The sequence below is a fragment of the Tamandua tetradactyla genome, chromosome 14 (assembly GCF_023851605.1).
Source record: "Tamandua tetradactyla isolate mTamTet1 chromosome 14, mTamTet1.pri, whole genome shotgun sequence".
In the NCBI taxonomy this organism is placed as follows: Eukaryota; Metazoa; Chordata; class Mammalia; order Pilosa; family Myrmecophagidae; genus Tamandua; species Tamandua tetradactyla.
This window is the reverse complement of record NC_135340.1, coordinates 82,919,335-82,938,449: the sequence shown is the minus strand read 5'-3', so window position 1 is coordinate 82,938,449 and position 19,115 is coordinate 82,919,335. Positions and strand designations below refer to the sequence as shown.

At 42.6% G+C, this 19,115-nt stretch overlaps 1 protein-coding gene across 5 annotated transcripts in view; it reads left to right on the top strand.

The window, feature by feature from the left end:
- Positions 1 to 19,115, top strand: part of MEGF11 (multiple EGF like domains 11) — a 239,853-nt gene that overhangs the window by 204,099 nt on the left and 16,639 nt on the right. For all 5 annotated transcript variants that reach the window (XM_077128271.1, XM_077128270.1, XM_077128269.1 and 2 more), the window contains exons 15-19: positions 13,831 to 13,959; positions 15,027 to 15,155; positions 15,668 to 15,796; positions 16,376 to 16,504; positions 18,037 to 18,273. In XM_077128271.1, the coding sequence (XP_076984386.1) occupies positions 13,831 to 13,959; positions 15,027 to 15,155; positions 15,668 to 15,796; positions 16,376 to 16,504; positions 18,037 to 18,273 (753 nt within the window). The remainder of the gene's footprint in view (positions 1 to 13,830; positions 13,960 to 15,026; positions 15,156 to 15,667; positions 15,797 to 16,375; positions 16,505 to 18,036; positions 18,274 to 19,115) is intronic.

Below are 19,115 nucleotides of genomic sequence, written 5' to 3'. Positions count from 1 at the left end.
GCTACCCCACAATATTGGATCAGGATTAAAACATGCCTTTTCTGGGGTATGTAATAGTTTTAAACCAGCACAGTTTAGAGCTGATTTAACTTAGAGCTAAAATCACCTTCAAGGTCATCTGTGCATCTGGCATCTGCTTAAGTATTTCCATTGACTTAGAGCTCACTACGTCCCAGGGAAGGCCATTCTTTTGTTTTGTTTTTTAACTTTTATTTTGAAATAATTTCAAACCTACAGGACACTTGCAAAAGTAATACAAACTCCACTCAGAGAACTCTAACACAACTCCCCCCTGCCCAGACACCCAGATCCACTAATTTTAACATTTTGCCACATTTGGCTTTCCCTTCCTTCCTTCCTTCCTTCCTTCCTTCCTCCCTTCCTCCCTCGCTCCCTTCTTTTCCTTTTTTTAAAAATTTTTATTAATAAAAATCAATCAACATACAACACGAACATTCTTAACATATGAACATTCCATACTTGGTATGCAATCAATGGCTCACAATATCATCACACAGTTGTATATTCATCACCATGATCATTTCTCAAAACAATTCCAGAAACAGAAATAAAAGGAAAAAAGAAAAAACTCATACGTACCATACTCCTTACCCCTCCATCTCATTGACCACTAGTATTTATTTATTGTAACAAATTTGTTCCCCTTTACCAAATTTATTGTAATATTTTCCCCCTATTATTTTTTATTATTATTTTTTATTAATTAACGGAAAAAAGAAAAAAAAGAAATTAACCCAACATTTAGAAATCATACCACCTATTATTTATTTTTAATCCATATTTTTTACTCATCTGTCCATACTGTAGATAAAAGGAGTGTCAGAACAAGGTTTTCATAATCACACAATCACTTGTGGAAGCTGTATCATTATACAGTCATCTTAAAGAAACATGGCTACTGGAACACAGCTCTATAGTTTCAAGCACTTTCCTCTAGCCTCTCTAATACACCTTAAACTGAAAAGGGGATATCTATATAATTCGTAAGAATAACTTCCAGGATAACCTCTTGACTCTATTTGAAACTCTCAGCCACTGATACTTTTTTTTAGACTGTTCTGTCCCAGGTAAGTTGGCTTGACTGCCTTATCAAAGATCAGTTGTCCATAGATGAGAGGGTCTATATCCAAACACTCTATTTGATTCCATTGGTCAGTATATCTATCTTTATGCCAGTACCATGCTGTTTTGACCACTGTAGCTTCATAATACACCTTAAAGTCAGGTAGTGTGAGACCCCCGACTTCATTTTTCTTTCTCATGATATTTTTAGCTATTCTGGGCATCCTCCCCTTCCAAATAAATTTGGTTATTGATTTTTCTATTTCTGAAAAGTAAGTTTTGGAAAATTTAATTGCATTAAATCTAAATCAATTTAGGTAGAATTGACATCTTAACTTTATTTAGTCTTCTAATCCATGAATGCGGTATGCCCTTCTATTTATTCTGGTCTTCTGCAATTTCTTTTAGCAATTTCTTGTAGTTTTCTTTGTATGGGTCTTTTGTATCCTTAGTTAAATTTATTCCTAAATATTTTAATCTTTTGATTGCAATTGTAAATGGGATTTTTTTCTTGATTTCCCCCTCAGATTGTTCATTACTAGTGTATGGAAACACTACAGATTTTTGAGTGTTGATCTTGTACCTGCCACTTTGCTGTACTCATTTATTAGCTCTAGTAGTTTTGCTGTGGATTTTTTTGGGTTCTCGATATATAGTATCATATCATCTGCAAACAGTGAAAGTTTTCTTCTCTCTTTCCAATTCTGATGCCTTGTATTTCTCTTTCTTGTCTAACTGCTCTGGCTAGAACTTCCAGCAAAATGTTGAATAACAGTGGTGATAGTGGACATTCTTGTGTTGTTCCTGATCTTGGGAAAGTTTTCAGTTTCTCCCCATTGAGGATGATGTTAGCTGTGGGTTTTTCATATATTCCCTTTATCATGTTGAGGAAGTTCCCTTCTATTCTTATCCTTTGAAGTGTTTTCAACAGGAAAGGATGTTGAATTTTGTCAGATGCCTTTTCTGCATCAATCGAGATGATCATGTGGTTTTTCTACTTTGATTTGTTGATATGGTGTATTACATTAATTGATTTTCTTATGTTGAACCATCCTTGCATACCTGGGATGAATCCTACTTGGTCATGGTATACAATTCTTTTAATGTGCTGCTGGATTCGATTTGCAAGAATTTTGCATCTATATTCATTAGAGAGATTGGTCCATAGTTTTCTCTTTTTTTTGTAATAATATCTTTGTCTGGCTTTGGTATGAGGGTGATGTTGACTTCATAGAATGAGTTAGGTAGCTTTCCCTCTTCAATTTTTTTGAGAAGTTTGAGCAGGATTGGTAATAATTCTTTCTGGAATGTTTGGTAGAATTCACATGTGAAGCCATCTGGTTCTGGACTTTTCTTTTGGGGGAGGTTCTTAATGACTGATTCAATTTCATTCATTTCTGCTCTTATCTTCATTATTTCTTTTTTCTTTCCTTTTGCTTGCTTTGGAGTTAGTTTGCTGTTCTTTCTCTAGTTCCTCCAATCATTAATTCCACCATTTTTGCTCTTTCTTCTTTTTTGATATAGGCATTTAGGGCAAGAAATTTCCCTCTTAGCACTGCCTTTGCTGGATCCCATAAGTTTTGATATGTTGTGTTTTCATTTTCATTTGCCTTGAGATATTTACTGACTTCTCTTGTAATTTCTTCCTTGACCCACTGGTTGTTTAAGAGTGTGTTATTGAGCCTCCATATATTTGTGAATTTTCTGGCCCTCTGCCTATTATTGATATTCAGCTTCATTCCTTTATGATCTGAGAAAAAGTGTTATGTAATTTCAATGTTTTTTAATTTTTTGAGACTTGCATATGGTCTATCCTTGAGAATGATTCATGAGCACTTGAGAAAAGTGCATTACACCCCAGAACTGCTGTTCTGGGGTGTAATGTACGATAAATGTCTGTTAGGTTTGTTTATTGTATTATTCAAATTCTCTGTTTCTTTATCGATCCTCTGCTCAGATGTTCTGTCCATTGATGAGAGCAGGGAATTTAGGTATCCAACTATCATGGTGGATATGTTTATTTATCTTTTCAGTGTTTGCCTCATGTATTTTGGAGCACTCTGGCTCAATGCATAAATTTCTGTGATTATGTCCACTTATGGAATTCTTCCTTTTATTAATACATAGTGTCCTTCTTTGTCTTTTTTATTGTTTTACATTTGAAGTCTAATTTGTTGGATATTAGTATAGCTACTCCTGCTCTTTTCTGATTGCTGTTTGCATGAAATATCTTTTCCCAACCTTTCACTTTCAACCTGTGTTTATCCTTGGGTCTAAAATGTGTTTCCTGTAGACAACAGATAGATGGGTCCTGTTTTTTAATCCATTCTGCCAGTCTATGTCTTTTGATTGGGGAGTTTAATCCATTAGCATTTAGTGTTATTACTGTAAGGGCAATACTTTCTTCTACCATTTTGCCTTTTGGATTTTATATGTAATTTTTCTTCTTTTCACCTTTACTGATAGTCTTCATTTCTACACTCTTCTCCACACCTCTCTCTCCTGTCTTTTCCTATCTGTCTCTAGTGCTCCCTTCAGTATTTCTTGCAGAGCTGGTCTCTTGGTCACAAATTCTCTCAGTGATTTTTTTGTCTGAAAATGTTTTAATTTCCCCCTCATTTTTGAAGGACAATTTTGCTGGGTATAGAATTCTTGGTTGGCAGTTTTTCTCTTTTAGTATCTTAAATATATCATACCACTGTCTTCTTGCCCCCATGGTTTCTGCTGAGAAATCTACACTAAGTTTTACTAAGTTTCCCTTGTATGTGATGGATTGCTTTTCTTTTGCTGCTTTCAAAATTCTCTCTTCCTTTGATATATGATATTCTGATTAGTAAGTGTCTTTGTCTGTTTGGATCTGTTTTGTTTGGGGTAAACTGCGCTTCTTGGATCTGTCTTTCATAAGAGTTGGGAAATTTTCAGTGCTAATTTCCTCCATTAGTTTTCTACTCCTTTTCCCTTCTCTTCTCCTTCTGGGACACCCACAACACATATATTCATGCGCTTCATGTGGTCATTCAATTCCCCGAATCCCTGCTCATATTTTCCCATTCTTTTCCCTATATATATTTTTAGCTTGTTGTATTTCAGATGACCCATCCTCCAGTTCACTAATCCTACCTTCTGCCTCTTGAAATCTAATGTCGTAGTTTTCTATTGTTTTTTTCATCTCTTCTACTGTGCCTTTCATTCCCATAAGTTCTGTGATTTGTTTTTGCAGGCTTTTGATTTCTTCTTTTTGTTCATCCCTTGCCTTCTTTATATCCTCCCTCAATTCATTGATTCGATTTTGGGGGTTTTCCATGTCTGTTCAAACATTCTGAATTAATTGTTTCAATTCCTGTATCTCATTTGAATTGTTGGCTTGTTCCTTTGACTGGGCCATATCTTCAATTTTCCTAGTATGTTTCATTATTTTTTGCTGGCGTCTAGGCATTTAATTTCCTTAATTAGTTTATTCTGGAGATTGTTTTTGCTTTTTTTACCTCGGATTTTCTTGCTGGATGATTTTATTGTCTATATGTTCTTTGACATTCAGTTCAGCTTATTCTAGACCTCTAGCTTAGGTTTTGTTTAACAGATGATATTTTCAGTTCTTGTTTTCCTGTTTCTTGCCCTGCCTGTATGGTGCCTTTTTACCCCCTTACGAGGGTCTACTTAGGTATTATAGGCCCTAGTCAGATTTTCCCAGACCCAACTGGTTTCCTCTCAGGAAGAAAGAGTCACCTGCATCAGTTTTCCCTGAGAAAAGCAGGTTGAAAGACTTTCCTATGAAGCCTCTAGACTCTGTTTTTCCTATCCTGCCCAGTATGTGGTGCCTGTCTGCCTGCAGGCCCCACCAGCATAAGGTGATGTGGTACCTTTAATTTCAGCAGACTCTCCCTGTTGGGGGGTGTGGTAAAGACAGAGGAGAGGTTGTAGGCTGGCTTTAATCACTTCAGTTTTTCTAGACCCTGGGGTCTGAATTCCTTGAGGGAGGGATTCCACCTGAGCTGGGTCCCACCCCTCTCCTGGGGAAGGTACAGCCTCCAGACAAGCTCTCAGACAAACTTAATTCTGCCCTTGCCTGGGGCAGTTGGAGCCTGAGAAGCCCTGCAGCTATGTCCAAAGAGCAGTCAAGCCATAGAAACATAGCCACAAAAGAGAAAAGAAAAAAATCTTTTTCAGAGCAGGACTCCCATTCCTTGGGTTTGCCCATCAAAAGCTTAAGACGGTACATTGCTCTGTGTATCTCCAGGTCCTATGTGCCCCCCTCCTTTCCTTCAGGGCCCAGACCCTTTCAACAATTTTGTGCTATCCGATCTGAAAAAAACCTGTTTTTTTTTTTTTGTTTTTTTTTTTGTTTTCCGTCAGCCCTGCCCCCTCTGTGCTGGGGGCCTATTTTTAGTACTCAGAATTTGTTAATTAATTCCACAAATTGGAGCTTGGTAGAGCTCAGCCCCTCCTGCTAGTAAAGTCTCTTTCCTTTCCCCTCTGGGAACCAGCCTGTGGGGGAAGGGCACCAGCTGCCGTGGCTTGGGGGCTCATGGTTCTGGATGGGCTCACAGCTGGTCCAGTTTGTCCAGACTGGGGTATACTATGTGTCCAATCATTGACGTGGCACCAGCAGTTGTTCTGTACTCTTCCTGTCTATTTACTAGCTGCTCTGGAGGACAAACTAAATCCCAAACCTCACTAAGCCACCATCTTGGCTTCTCTCTCTCTTCTTTTCTTGTATAGCTATCAAGTTAAAAAAACTTAACATTGATAGAAAGCTTACAGTCTGTATTGTAATTTTTTCTTATGTCCCAACAATATCCTTTTAAGCCTTTGATCCTTCATTCTTAGATCCCATCCACTATCATGTATTTCATGTACTGCATTTGTCATTATCTCTAGTTTCTCTTTCTTAGTTTTTTTAAGTGTGGAAGTAACATATATAATATAAATTTTCTCATCCCAACCCCTCTCAAGCATACCACTCAGTGGGATTAATCCCATTCACAAGGTTGTGGTACCCTCAGCACCATCCATTGCTATAACTGTCTAACTTTCCCTTCACCCTAAACAGAAACCCTGTACTTGTTTTATGTTAACTCTCCATTGCCCCTGACCCCCATCCCTGGAAAACTATACTGTACTTTCAATCTCTATGAGTTTGCAGATTCTTTTTTATTTTCTTTGTGGTTATCATGGGGCTTAAATTTAAAATCCAAAACCATAGCAACCTTGTTTACTTTGACACTAATTTAATAACTTCAATAGCACATACAAACTATACTCCTATACCCCTCTGTCCCCCCACCTTTACATAGTTCTTATCACAAATGATATATTTATAGGAGTCCAAAACCATTGATTTATCATTACATTTTATATATTTGTGTTTTAGAGCCTGTAAGAAGAAAAATGTGGGGTTACAAAACAAAAGCACAATAGTACTGGCATTTATATTTGCCCATGTCATTCCCTTCACTGGAGATCATCATTTCTTCATGTGGCTTCAATCTATTGTCTATTGTCTCTTCCTTTCAAGCTGTAGACCATTCTTTAGCATCTCTTGTAGGGCTGGTCTAGTAGTGATGAACTCCGTCAGCTTTTATCTGGGAATGATTTTATCTCTCCCCCCACCCTTTTTTTTCCCTCCTCTTTTCATATGGGCAGGCACTGGGAAATGAACCCGGGTCTTTGGCATGGCAGGTGCGAACTCTGCCTACTGAGCCACCACAGCCCACTCTCCCTCATTTTTTTTTTTTAACATTTTTCATTGTGAAATAGAACATACACACACACAAAAGCAATAAATTTCAAAATACATTTTAACAAATAGTGATAGAACAGATATCAAAGTTTAATATGGGACAAACTCTGGGATCTGTCCTGTAACTACTTGTTGAAGAGTGCTCTGAAAATTACTGCTTTTATATTCTTTGCTTTGTATATATGTTATATTATACAATTAAAAAAGTAAAAAAAAAGTTTGGGGTTACAGTTCCACAATTTCAGGTTTCTCCTTCTAGTTGCTCCAAGACATTGGAGACTAAAAAGCAGTATCGGTAAAACGATTCAGTAGTCAAACTCATTTGTTAAATCCTAACTTCTCTGTTATAACTCCTGCTTCTCCTTTGATCCTTTTCCCAATCTAGGGATATTTGGGTTAAGTCCACTCTAACTTTTTCATGTTGTAAAGGGGTGTCAACAATAAGAGATGGGATAAAATTGGTTGATGTTCTAGGAGAGACTGGCACCTCTGGGTTTCAGTACTTATCTGGCCTATGAGCCACCTGAAGGTTTTAGATTTCTAAAAAAGTAAACAGGGTATGCAACTTTTGTAGATCTCAGAGAGTACCCTAAGGAATGATTTTGATTGGGCTTGGCAAACCGTGGCAATTAGCATTATCTAGCTGAAGCTTGCATAAGAGTAGCCTCTAGAATAGATTCTTGACTCTATTTGGACTCTCTTATAGCCACTGATACCTTATTTTGTTACATTTCCTTTTCCCCTTTTGGTCAGGAAGGCATTGTCAGTCCCACAGTGCCAGGACCAGACTCATCACTGGGAGTCATTTCCCATGTTGCCAGGGAGACTCACATCCCTTCACATCCCATGTTGAGGGGAGGTTAATGATTTTACTTGCAGAGTTGGGCTTAGAGAGGCCACATCTGAGCAAAAAAAGAGGTCTCTGAAAGTAACTCTTAGGCGTACTTATAGGTTGGATTAACTTCTCTGCTACAGAAGAATTTTCATAAGAGCAAGTCTCAAGATCAAGGGCTTGGCCTATTAACCTGTCTCCCTCATTTTTTTTTTAACTTTATTTTATTGTATAATATAACATACATACAAAGCAAAGTAAGAAAAAAGCAATAGTTTTCAAAGCACTTTTCAACAAGTATTTACAGGACAGATCCCAGAGTTTGTCATTGGCTACTAAACCATCATCTCAGATTTTTCCTTCTAGCTGCTCCATATAGGAGGCTATAAGGAATAAATGTTTTTTTTTACCATCCCAATCAACTTTTTTTCTTTTTTATGAAAAATAATATATATACAAAAAAGCAATAAATTTCGAAGCACAGCACAACAATTAGTTGAGGAACAGATTTCAGAGTTTGGTATGGGTTACAATTCTACAATTTTAGGTTTTTACTTCTAGCTTCTCTTAGATACTAGAGCCTAAAATAAATATCAGTTTAATAATTCAGCACTCATATTCATTTGTTAAACCCTGACTTCTCTGCATAACTCCACCCTCATCTTTGATCTTTCTCCCACTCTTTAGGGGTATTTGGGCTATGGCCATTCTAACTTTTTCATGTTGGAAATATCATACCCCAAATGTCTTATCCTCCTCACTGATGGTTTCTAAAGCTTGAAACCTAGGCAATTTGGTATGTCAATAATATGGGGTAAGTCTCCCTCATTTTTTTTTTTAACATGGGCAGGCACCAAGAAACAAACCTGGGTCTCCAGCATGGCAGGCAAGAATTCTACCTTTGAGCCACCATTGTCCACCCAAGTATCCTTCATTTTTAAAAGACAATTTTGTAGATAGAGAATGCTTGCTTGGTGATTTTTGCTTTCAGCACTTTGAATATGTCATCTCTCTAGCTCCCTGCCTCCACGGTTTCCGATGAGAAACTACATTTAATCTTATTGAGGCTCCCTTGTACATGACACACTGCTTCTCTCTTTGGCTTTCAGAATTTTTTATCTTTGGCATTTGATTATAAAACGGCACAGTGTGGGTCTACTTGGGTTTATCCTGTTTGGAATTTGTAGCATCTTGGATGTGTAAATTCATATCTTTTGTTAAATTTGGGAAGTATTCAGCCCCCATTTCTTTGATTATTCTCTCTGCCCCTTTCTCTCTTCTTTCTCCTTGTGAGACTTCCTTGATCCACATATTCATTCTCTTGATGGTGTCCCCATAGGTTTCTCAGCCTCTGTTCACTTTTCTTCATTCTTTCCTCTTTCTGCTCCTCAGACTGGATGATTTCAATTAGATTCAAGTTCACTGCTTCTTCCTTCTGCCAGATATGCTGTTGAACCCCTCAAGGGAATTCTTAATATCTGTTACTGTGGTCTTCAGCTTTGGTTCCCTTTCATAATTTCCATCTCTCTATTGATACTCTCTTTGTGTTCATCTATCATTTTCTTGATTTCCTTAGTTCCTTGTCTATGTTTTTCTTTAACATTTTGTGCATATTTAGGACTGTTTGTGAAAGACTGTTTATGTCCCAGGTCTGATCCTCCTCACTGATGGTTTCTAAAGCTTAAATCTTCTCCTTTGCCTGGGTCATTACTTCTTATTTCTTTATATGTTTTGTAATCTTTGGTTGAAAGCCAGCCATTTTGATATTTTAGTGTATTATCTTTGGAATTTAGATGCTGAAATATCTGTTCCTTAAGCTTGTATCCAGCTAGTGTTATGACAGAGCTATCCTTGAATGCCAAGAGCTAACAAAAAAAAAAAAAAAAAAGGAAAGGAAAAAATACTTTTTTCAGTCTTTGAAGACTGTCCCTTGTGATTGCTCTCTTTCAGGGCTTATACATACAGTGACTTTGGAAAATAACTCCAGGCCAAAGCATAGTGGGTGCCTGCCTGTTGTCTTGGACATGAATATGTGATCATAGGAGTTTCCCATTTACACAGATACAAATGTACCCTCTTTCATAGGAAACATTTTCCTCACAGTTTAAGGCACTGCACTATATGTCCTACAGCCAGCAATCTCTTGCCCCAAGCAGCCTCTTCTGTAGAAGAGCTCTGTGAGCTGTCTTCTACATGCTGGGCAAATTCTAGGACAATGAGTCGTTCAGGCCACCACTAGATTGAGCCAGACGTACATGCTCCTAGCATGTGTCCCTCTGAAATTGAAACCAAGGATCCCCACTGGGAGCATGGGCTAGTTCTACATAGAGCAGAGGGTATGGGGGAGGAACCAGGAAGGGTGCTAAAATTCTATGGCTTTTTTTTTTTTTTCGCATGGGCAGGCACCAGGAATTGAACCTGGGTCTCTGGCATGGCAGGTGAGTACTCTGCCTGCTGAGCCACCGTGGCCCCCTGTTCTAGTTTGCTAGCTGCCGGAACACAATATACCAGAAACGGAATAGCTTTTAAAAAGGGGAATTTAAAAAATTGCTCATTTACAGTTCTAAGGCCGAGAAAATGTCCCAATTAAAACAAGTCTATAGAAATGTCCAATCAAAGGCATCCAGGAGAAGATACCTCGGTTCAGGAAGGCCAATGACATTCAGGGTTTCTCTCTCAAGTGGAAGGGCACATGGTGAACACAGAGTTCCTCTCTCATCTGGAAGGGCACATGGCGAACACGGCATCATCTGCTAGCTTCTTCTCCTGGCTTCCTGTTTCATGAAGCTCCCCAGGAGGCATTTTCCTTCTTCATCTCCAAAGGTCGCTGGCTTGTGGGCTCTCTGCTTCTCATGGCTGTGTTGTTCTCTGCTCTCTCTGAATCTCTTTCATTCTCCAAAATGTTTCCTCTTTTATAGGACTCCAGAAATTTATTAAAACCCACCCAAATGGGTGGAGACATGTCATCACCTAATCCAGCTTAACAACCACTCCTGATTAAATCACATCTCCAGGGAGATGATCTGATTACAGTTTCAAATGTACAGTATTGAATAGGGATTATTCTATGTTTATGAAATGGGATTTAGATTAAAACATGGTTTTTCTAGGGGACATACATCCTTTCAAACCAGCACACCCCCTATGGCTGTTAAGTAGGCTTTTTCTTAACTTGACACTCACCCTGTTCGTGCAATCGTTTAACTGTTTTCTTGAGCTTTTAAAAGGATGTTTCTGCCAGTTCTTGCTAGATATTCAAAGTTTCTGTAAGGGAACAGAGCCTTAAAGTGTCTCACTCCACTGTCTTAACCAGATCCCATTCTTTTGATGGATACTCACCCCTTAGCTGGACATTTTTCCAAGTGTGTGGGCCATTAATATGTATGAGTAGAAAGTTTGTTCCATGATGCCTTGAGGTCATGAGAAGTTTGGGCCCCTGGGAAACATATGTGACAGTTTCATTTGCTTGCAGTCCTCCCAGGACAGTTTAATCATAACCTGACATGTTGAGGTTTACTTATTAAGCATTGGAGACCCAGCCATCAATACAGATGGGCCAGGTCTAAATTAGGACCCAAGCAGCCCGAGGAGGAAAATTCAGATCCTGCGATGTCTGATTTATCACCTGCTGGCCTAATGAGTATTTTCCACATATAGATCTAATAGAGTTTGCTATTAATGGCAACTGCCCTGGTGAAGTCTCAAACCTTGTAAAAAATTGAACTGACACTTTCTAATGACCAGCTTTCCAGTGAGTTACAAATTACAGACACTGCTTATGCAGAATCATTAAACATAGATTAAATATAACCAGATATTTTCTTTTCAGCAACCCCCTTCTCTCCACCACCCTTATCTTTGCCTAGCTTTCAATTCAGCTAAGAAATCAACCAATTAATGTATTAGACTGATTGCATTAGTAGCTCTGTGGGTGAATTTGTTGGCCTTGTATGTGTAAAAAAAGACTTCAAAGACAAGACTGTCTTTTTAGAGAAGATCACAGTTGATGTTAGGGATGGGATACATGGAGCAGCTACCCATTCCCCATAGAGAGCCCGGGCTGGGGATGGGTTCCCCAAATCAAGCATCTCCCCAGAGGCAGAGAAGAGAAAGCTGAGCCACCTGCTTTCAGGAAGCCAAAGCAGTTGGAGCCCTAGTAATAGACTTGCCCAGGAAGGATCTAAGGTCTTTGCTGGGGAAGCACAGGGCCCCTAATTAGCATGCTTGCCCAGAGCTGCCCTGTAATCCTGAAGCCCAAGGCTAATGGGCAAGAGTTACTATCCCCATTTCAAAAATTAGGAAACAAACACTGAGAAAGGTAATGTGGTTTGCTCAAGGATACTTAGCCAGCAAGTGGCAGAATTTTCTAGTTGTGTGATCTTAAGCAAGTTACTTAACCTCTCTAGGCCTCAGTTTACTCATCTGTAATGTAGAGCAATAAATGGGAATAATAGTAAGAATATGTAATAATGAGAGTATTGTAAGGTTAGGTGGACTAATATTTGGAAAATGCTTTGAACAGTGCCAGGTGCATGTAAGTGTGATATAAGTGTTTCTTGACTACATAAATAAGACTAGGACCCAAACCCAAGGCTTTGGACTGGAGAATTTGTTACACGATGCTGCCGTTTTTATTCGTTTCAACTGCTAATGACATCCAGGACCATAAGAGTAGACACGACAAAGCCTAGGCACTAGGCACCCACAGTCTGGCTGGGGAGGAATATGGTAATATGAAGCACTGGTATAATTTAGGACAGGGCACCAGCCCAAGTCTGGAGAGTCCTTGGCCCTGGGCATGTATGTCACTTTGCTTCAAGAATCTTATCCACACTTCAGCCAATGAGAAAGGAGGAAGGGGCAAATAAGTGCACACATTTCCACTTATCATTGGCCAGAATGTAGTCACATGGTCATAACTAGCTGTGCAGGAGCCTAAGGAAATGAAAGTTTTTATTTTGGGTGGCCACAAGCCCAGCTAGAAATCAAAATCCTATTTTTAAGGAAGAAGAGAATTGATATTGAGGAACAGCTAGCAGTCTACTATAAATAAAAGTCATTGGGAAGGTGGCATTTAAGATGAGTCTTGTAAGCTGAGTAGGATTTCCAAAGCTGGACATGAGGTTTAGGAGAATTCTGAAGGAGGAGCTGGAGCAAAGGCAGAGAAGGAAAGGCATGGGGTGTATTTGGAAAGTAGTGGGTAGTCCAGTGGTTGACATGTCTGTGGAGAGGGGTAGTGAAGGATAACCCAGGTGAGTTAGGTTAAGGGCTGGTCTCTAGGATCTAGACCTTACGCAGGGCAATAGGGAGTTACAGAGGTGGTTTGAGCTGGGCAAGCCAGTAGCATGAGGAAGAGCTATGCGTTAGAGAGCTCAAACTGTAGGAAGATGAAAAATGAATTGCAGGGGGAAACAAGAGGTAGATGCTCAAATTCACACTTAGACCTAGTCCTAAAGGAGCTCACAGCCTGGTTGAAGAAACCAAGACTTCCTTCAGGGAGCAAGGAATGACTCCTCCAGGATGGGCTGGGGCCAGAACTGTACAAGTGACCCATAGTGGGAACACCATGGGAGCTCAGTGGAAGAGAAGGCCTTGTAGACACAGGAGGGCTTTCCTGAGGAAGGGGTCTAGCTGAAGCTTGAGAAACTAGTTGGATTTGGTGAGAAAGAGGAAACAAGTGGACAGGGATAGATTGCAGAGCTGGTCCTCCAACAGTCTGACTGCAGACCTGCCATACTACATTTGTTCCTCTCCTTCTAGCTGTAAATATTTTCCACCCTTGAGACTGGAATCAGTAATGCTCACAAAGTTGTGGTAATGGAATGCAGGCTGTGGAGCAGTACAGGGAGCACTGGACTGCGAGTCCTGAGATGGGATTTCCAGTCCCACCTGTTTTCATCTGTGAGATTTAAGTCAAGTGATTCTACCTCTAAGAGCCTCAATCTGTTCCTCTGTCAAAAGGGATCATAATAGAGCCCCCCACAGAGTGTGGTCATGGGCAAGAGAGGGAGAATTCATTTATGTGCAAATAGAAGGGTGATGGGAGTGCCAAGGTGGGTGATTGCCACCCAGATCTGTGGCCCCATGGTGGTTATGGCTGTGGCCTGAGAATTTTGGAGGGTTCTGCTGTGGGTGGTCTGGGGAGCACAGGTGCTAAGCTACCCTGTGCCCACAGTGTGTGCTGGAGGGCACTTTGGACAGGACTGTGCCCACCTTTGCATTTGTGCCAATAACGGGACCTGCAGCCCCATCGATGGCTCCTGCCAGTGCTTCCCCGGATGGATTGGCAAGGATTGCTCACAGGGTAAGCTGCTATCCAATGGGAGTGCCTCCCGCACCTCAGGGTCAGGTCCTGAAACACCCCCTACCTTGCCTAGAACCTCTCTGCTGCTGACACCACGACCTCCTAGGGCCGACATTTTCTTATGCAGATAGAAATATTCAGCTGAACCCCATTTACCAATTTAGCTAACATTATTATTAGGACTGATCATTGGCATTGCTAACTGGTGGTATTAAAGATATTTTGACACTGTTGATAGTACCATTAATGCTGTTATAAATACTGAGAATTAATACATTTTTTAGCACTTGAGCAAGAAGCAGCTCCCAAGTTTGGATGGAGAGGAGAATAGAGGAGGAGGCAAGACTGGCATACTGGAATTTGGGGGTGAGGAAGTGAGATGAGGCCAGGGTAGTCACCTTGATGGGGTGAGTGTACCCTCTGGGTAGCCCGTGTGAATGATGTCCTGGGTGTTATAAGAGTATTGTTGAGGATGTTCATGTAAGGTATACCCAATCTGATGAGGTAATAGCCCCTCCCCAGGGAGCTCCCAGCCTGAGGGAGGAAACCTAGCCTCTGTCTCGTGGAGCTCCCTGTCTGATGGGTGAGACCTAGCCAGTACCCCTGGGGAGGTCCCAGTTGCATGCCTGGTCTGAGGGAGTTTCCATTCTAATGGGGGAGACACAGGCTTCTCACAATCTGATAAGGAGACACGTACCATCTTCAGGGGGTTCATCTAATCAAAGAAAGAAGTTAGCACACCCTGTATACATGTGGTAAACCACAATGTTTACAGAGTTTGCTAACAGACTCACACTCCAAATCGCAGTCTGGAAAGGGGAGGTTCCAGAGTCCTCAGAACAAAGACTTGCAGAGTGGACAGAGTCTAAGTTTTATGGGAATCCTGGTGGCTTGGGAAAGGGGTGAGTGGAAGAACTCTGGGAACAGTGTGCCATCTCCCTGAAAGTCAGAAAGTGCCATCCAGGTCCATCCTGGCATTTTGGCTCTAATGTGACTCCCTTCCTTTCCCTCCCTTTCCCACTGATCCTCTCTTTCTTGTCCTCACCCTGTCTTCACCCCGCCTCCAGCTTGCCCCCCAGGATTCTGGGGCCCAGCGTGCTTCCATACTTGCAACTGCCACAATGGGGCGAGCTGCAACACTGAGGATGGGGCCTGCCTCTGCACCCCTGGCTGGACTGGACTCTTCTGCACGCAGCGTAAGCTCCACCTCTCAGCCTCCCAGCCTCTCAGAATCCCATGCTGCAACCTACTGGCCACCGCAGGCATTGTTCAGGCCAGCAGCGGAGGGAAGGTGGGAGGCCCTCTTCAAGATTGGGGAGCTCTACCAGGCAATACCAGGGCCTGGCTGGATTCAGGATTCTGACAAGATCAGTCTTGAAAGGTCAGGGCTCTAAGCACACAGCAATCACTGAGTCCAGGCTCTCCTTGGACAGAGGGGCACAGATTGGGGTGGAACACCCTGTGGCCATGCAGCAAAGCAACCCCAGCCCAAACTCTGGTTCCAAGGCCCCTTTGCCTGAAAGACCCACCCTTCTAGTGTGAACGGGGACCCAAGTCGCAGAGACAGTAGCTCCTGTGCAGGGTCACACTAGTCCTCTTTACCCTACGCTCAGAGAAGAGGCACAAACAGGTCTGGTCCCAGCTATGCCTCTTTGCAGTTGCCCCCACCCTCCAGCAACTCCCATGACTGGGGACCTTGTTTCCTCAGGCTGCCCAGCAGCGTTTTACGGGAAGGACTGTGGGCGTGTATGCCACTGTCAGAATGGCGCCAGCTGTGACCACATCAGCGGCAAGTGTACCTGCCGCACAGGCTTCACTGGACGGCACTGCGAGCAGAGTAAGCCGCCCTGATCCCTGGCTGTTGGTGCCAGGCCCTGGCCCTGACCCCCTAAAGGGGAAGTGCCTGCTTTCAAGGTCCACCTATTCAGGGATCTGCATCCTTTGTTCCTTTGAATTCTGCAGCAACTCTCAAGGAACTAAGTGAAAGAAGGTCTTCCTTACACTGATGTCCGGAAGTTTCTTCCTCCAGTTGAGGATGGGGATGGATGGAGGGGTGGGGGTGGGGTGATGAGGGCAGAGCAGAAACCTGAGGGGCTTTGGGGGAGGAGAAGGAGGTGGCATTTTGTTTGATTCTTCTTTAAAGTCTCTATAGCACCAACCTTAGGACATGGCACATGGAGAATGCTGTGTAAATGCATGTCCAATGAGGAGGAAGCAGGGGTGGGTGGGCCCTGTCCTCTCCCTCTGCCCCTATGTTCCTCCACTCAGATCTATAGATGCCCTAGACCAAAACACAACAGTAGCTCAAACAGGTTTCACTCAGTGTGAGGAAGATCTGGCTAACTGGCTCCTGTCATTGTTGTTGATGGAGAGTGGTTGTGCCTCACTGTCTACCCGAACTCTTCATGCTACACAGGATGTGCCCCAGGAACCTTCGGCTATGGCTGTCAGCAGCTATGTGAGTGCATGAACAATGCCACCTGTGACCATGTCACCGGCACCTGTTATTGCAGCCCTGGATTCAAAGGCATCAGGTGTGACCAAGGTAATACACAGGTGGCAGAGTCCAGGTCAGGGGGCTGGGGAAGAACCAATTAGAAACAATTGGGTTTTATAAGGGTAGTTTGTGACTTCCCTTTACTCATGTTTAAGACGTGGACAGGAAAGCAGGAGTGGGATGGTCTGCAGAGGGGGAGGTTGAGGTTCCAAGTGCTGGAGGAGTCAATGGAGCAGGCAGCCCTTCAAGAAACTGTTTCCCCACACTCATCTTTGACAAGATTCCCGTGAGCCAAGCAAGGGTAATCACAAACTTGTGCTGCGGAAAGACTGCAAGACCAAGTCAGAATATCTGTCAGGTTCTGGTTCTGCCATTGCCTCCTAGTTGTCCTTGGACTGGTCATTACTTCTGCTGGCCTGTTATTCCACATGCAAAATGGGAAGAGTAGATTAATCCTTGTCTTCCCCAAGCCACGAGGTTCCTCCAGTGGGCCACAGGGCTACAAGGGGCTCACGTGTGTTCCGGCTCTGCAGTCAGATGTAGAGGATCTGACCTCTACAACTTACCTCACAGTGCAGATTTGAGAATCGGGATAATGTGAGTAAAGAACTCAGCACTGAGTCTGGAACATAGGGGGCACTGACAAATGCTGGCTTGTGTACTTAAGAATCCTTTGTAATGTGCTGCAAACATGTAAGGAGTTACATTGTTGCTGGTTCTAGGATATGGGGGGATGAGAATGGTTTCTTAATTATCCTCCTTACAGAACTGGAGCCAGAAGATAATTATTTTCATTGTGTTCTGAGGAAATAGCAGAGAACAATGCAGAACACTTGCCTCCCAGGTGATGCTGGCTGGCTCTGTTCACCCTGAACACGAGCTAACACCAAAGGAGGTTCTAGACCCTGCCAGGCCAGCCTACTGGACTGCTGCACTGGCACAAAGGGAATTACCCCACTCTGTGTAGTCAGTGGGGGAGAGGAGGGTTTGTGGGCAGTAATCCTGGATATGCTAGCAAGTCACATGCAGTTCTCAGAGTGCCTTTCCTACCAGTCTGTCATTTGGTCCACTCACAATCCTCTGGGGAGGATTCTAATACCCCGTGAGCAAACTGAGGTATGGCAGGACTCTCTCAGAGCCGCAGAATAAGCAGGGAGAGAGGTCAAGTCCAAGTCTTCTTTACTCCTGAGAAACCTGACTGCCAATACTGGTTGTATGATGTTGGGCAAATATCCTAACTTTTTGGTAACTCTGTTTCTTTATCTGTAAAAGGAGAATAAAAGTTCCTATTTCAGAGGACTGCTGGGAAGATTAAATGAGTAATATCTGTAGTTCATTTTTAAAACAGAGTAATAACAAACAGTTTTTATTTTATTTCATTCCCACAATCACACTTCCTTCTAGCCATAACCCTGAGACCCAATCCCCCCTAGGCAGTTAAGGAATCAGGGGCACAGGGAGGGTCACAGAGGGACTGGAAAAAAAAAAAAAAGGGGCCAAGATCAGCTCTAGCACAAGAGGCGTCTAGGCCCTGGACCGAGGAGATCCAAAGAACAAGCAGGCCTGCCCTCCGCCCACAGCTGCCCTCATGATGGAGGAGCTGAATCCCTACACCAAGATCAGCCCAGCGCTGGGTGCAGAGCGGCACTCGGTGGGTGCTGTCACAGGCATCGTTCTCCTGTTGTTCCTCATTGTGGTGCTGTTGGTCCTGTTTGCCTGGTGGCGGCGGCGTCAGAAAGAGAAGGGCCGTGACCTGGCTCCCCGTGTCTCCTATACACCCGCAATGAGGATGACCAGCACTGACTACTCCCTCTCAGGTAAGGGCTGTGCCCCAGCAACCACCTCCCCGCTACACACACATACACATACTCCAGAGCTAGGCAGAATCCTTGGGGACACCTTGACATTGCTGAAGGTAGGTGGTCATGCTTGCAAGGATGGCTGCTGGGGCTGAGTGTTCAGATTCCCCCAGATAGACAACGTAAGTGGGGAGCAGGACCCTGCAAGATAAAGGTAGAGGGGTTCTAAAGGAGTGTCAGTTCCTGGGCCCCAGCTCTGAGCAGCTATGGTTCGGTGCTTCTTTCCATGACCCCAGAGCTTCCTCATCCTTCCTATCAGACTTCAGCCACAAGAACACCCATATTAAGCAAAGGGAACCTCTTCCCAGCCTGAATTTGTGATTCCTCAGGAGGGCAGGCCTTGGGACTCATGTCTAGGACCTTTTTCATTTCTGCTTTCCTGGCGAAAGTCTAGAACTACTCTTCCTCCCTACTTCCCACACACAAAGCGTTCCCGAAGTTAGAAGGGCCCTGTTCTAGTTTGCTAGCTGCCGGAATGCAATATACTAGAAATAGAATGGCTTTTTAAAATGCAATATACTAGAAACAGAATGGCTTTTTAAAAAGGGAATTTAATAAGTTGCTAGTTTACAGTTCTAAGGCTGAGAAAATGTCCCAATTAAAAGAAGTCTATACAAATGTCCAATCTAAGGCACACAGGTAAAGATACCTTGGTTCAAGAAAGCTGATGAAGTTCAGGGTTTCTCTCTCAAGTGAGAAGGCACATGGTGAACACAGTCAGGGTTTCTCTCTCAAGTGAGAAGGCACATGGTGAACACAGTCAGGGTTTCTCCCTCATCTGGAAGGGCACATGGCCGAGC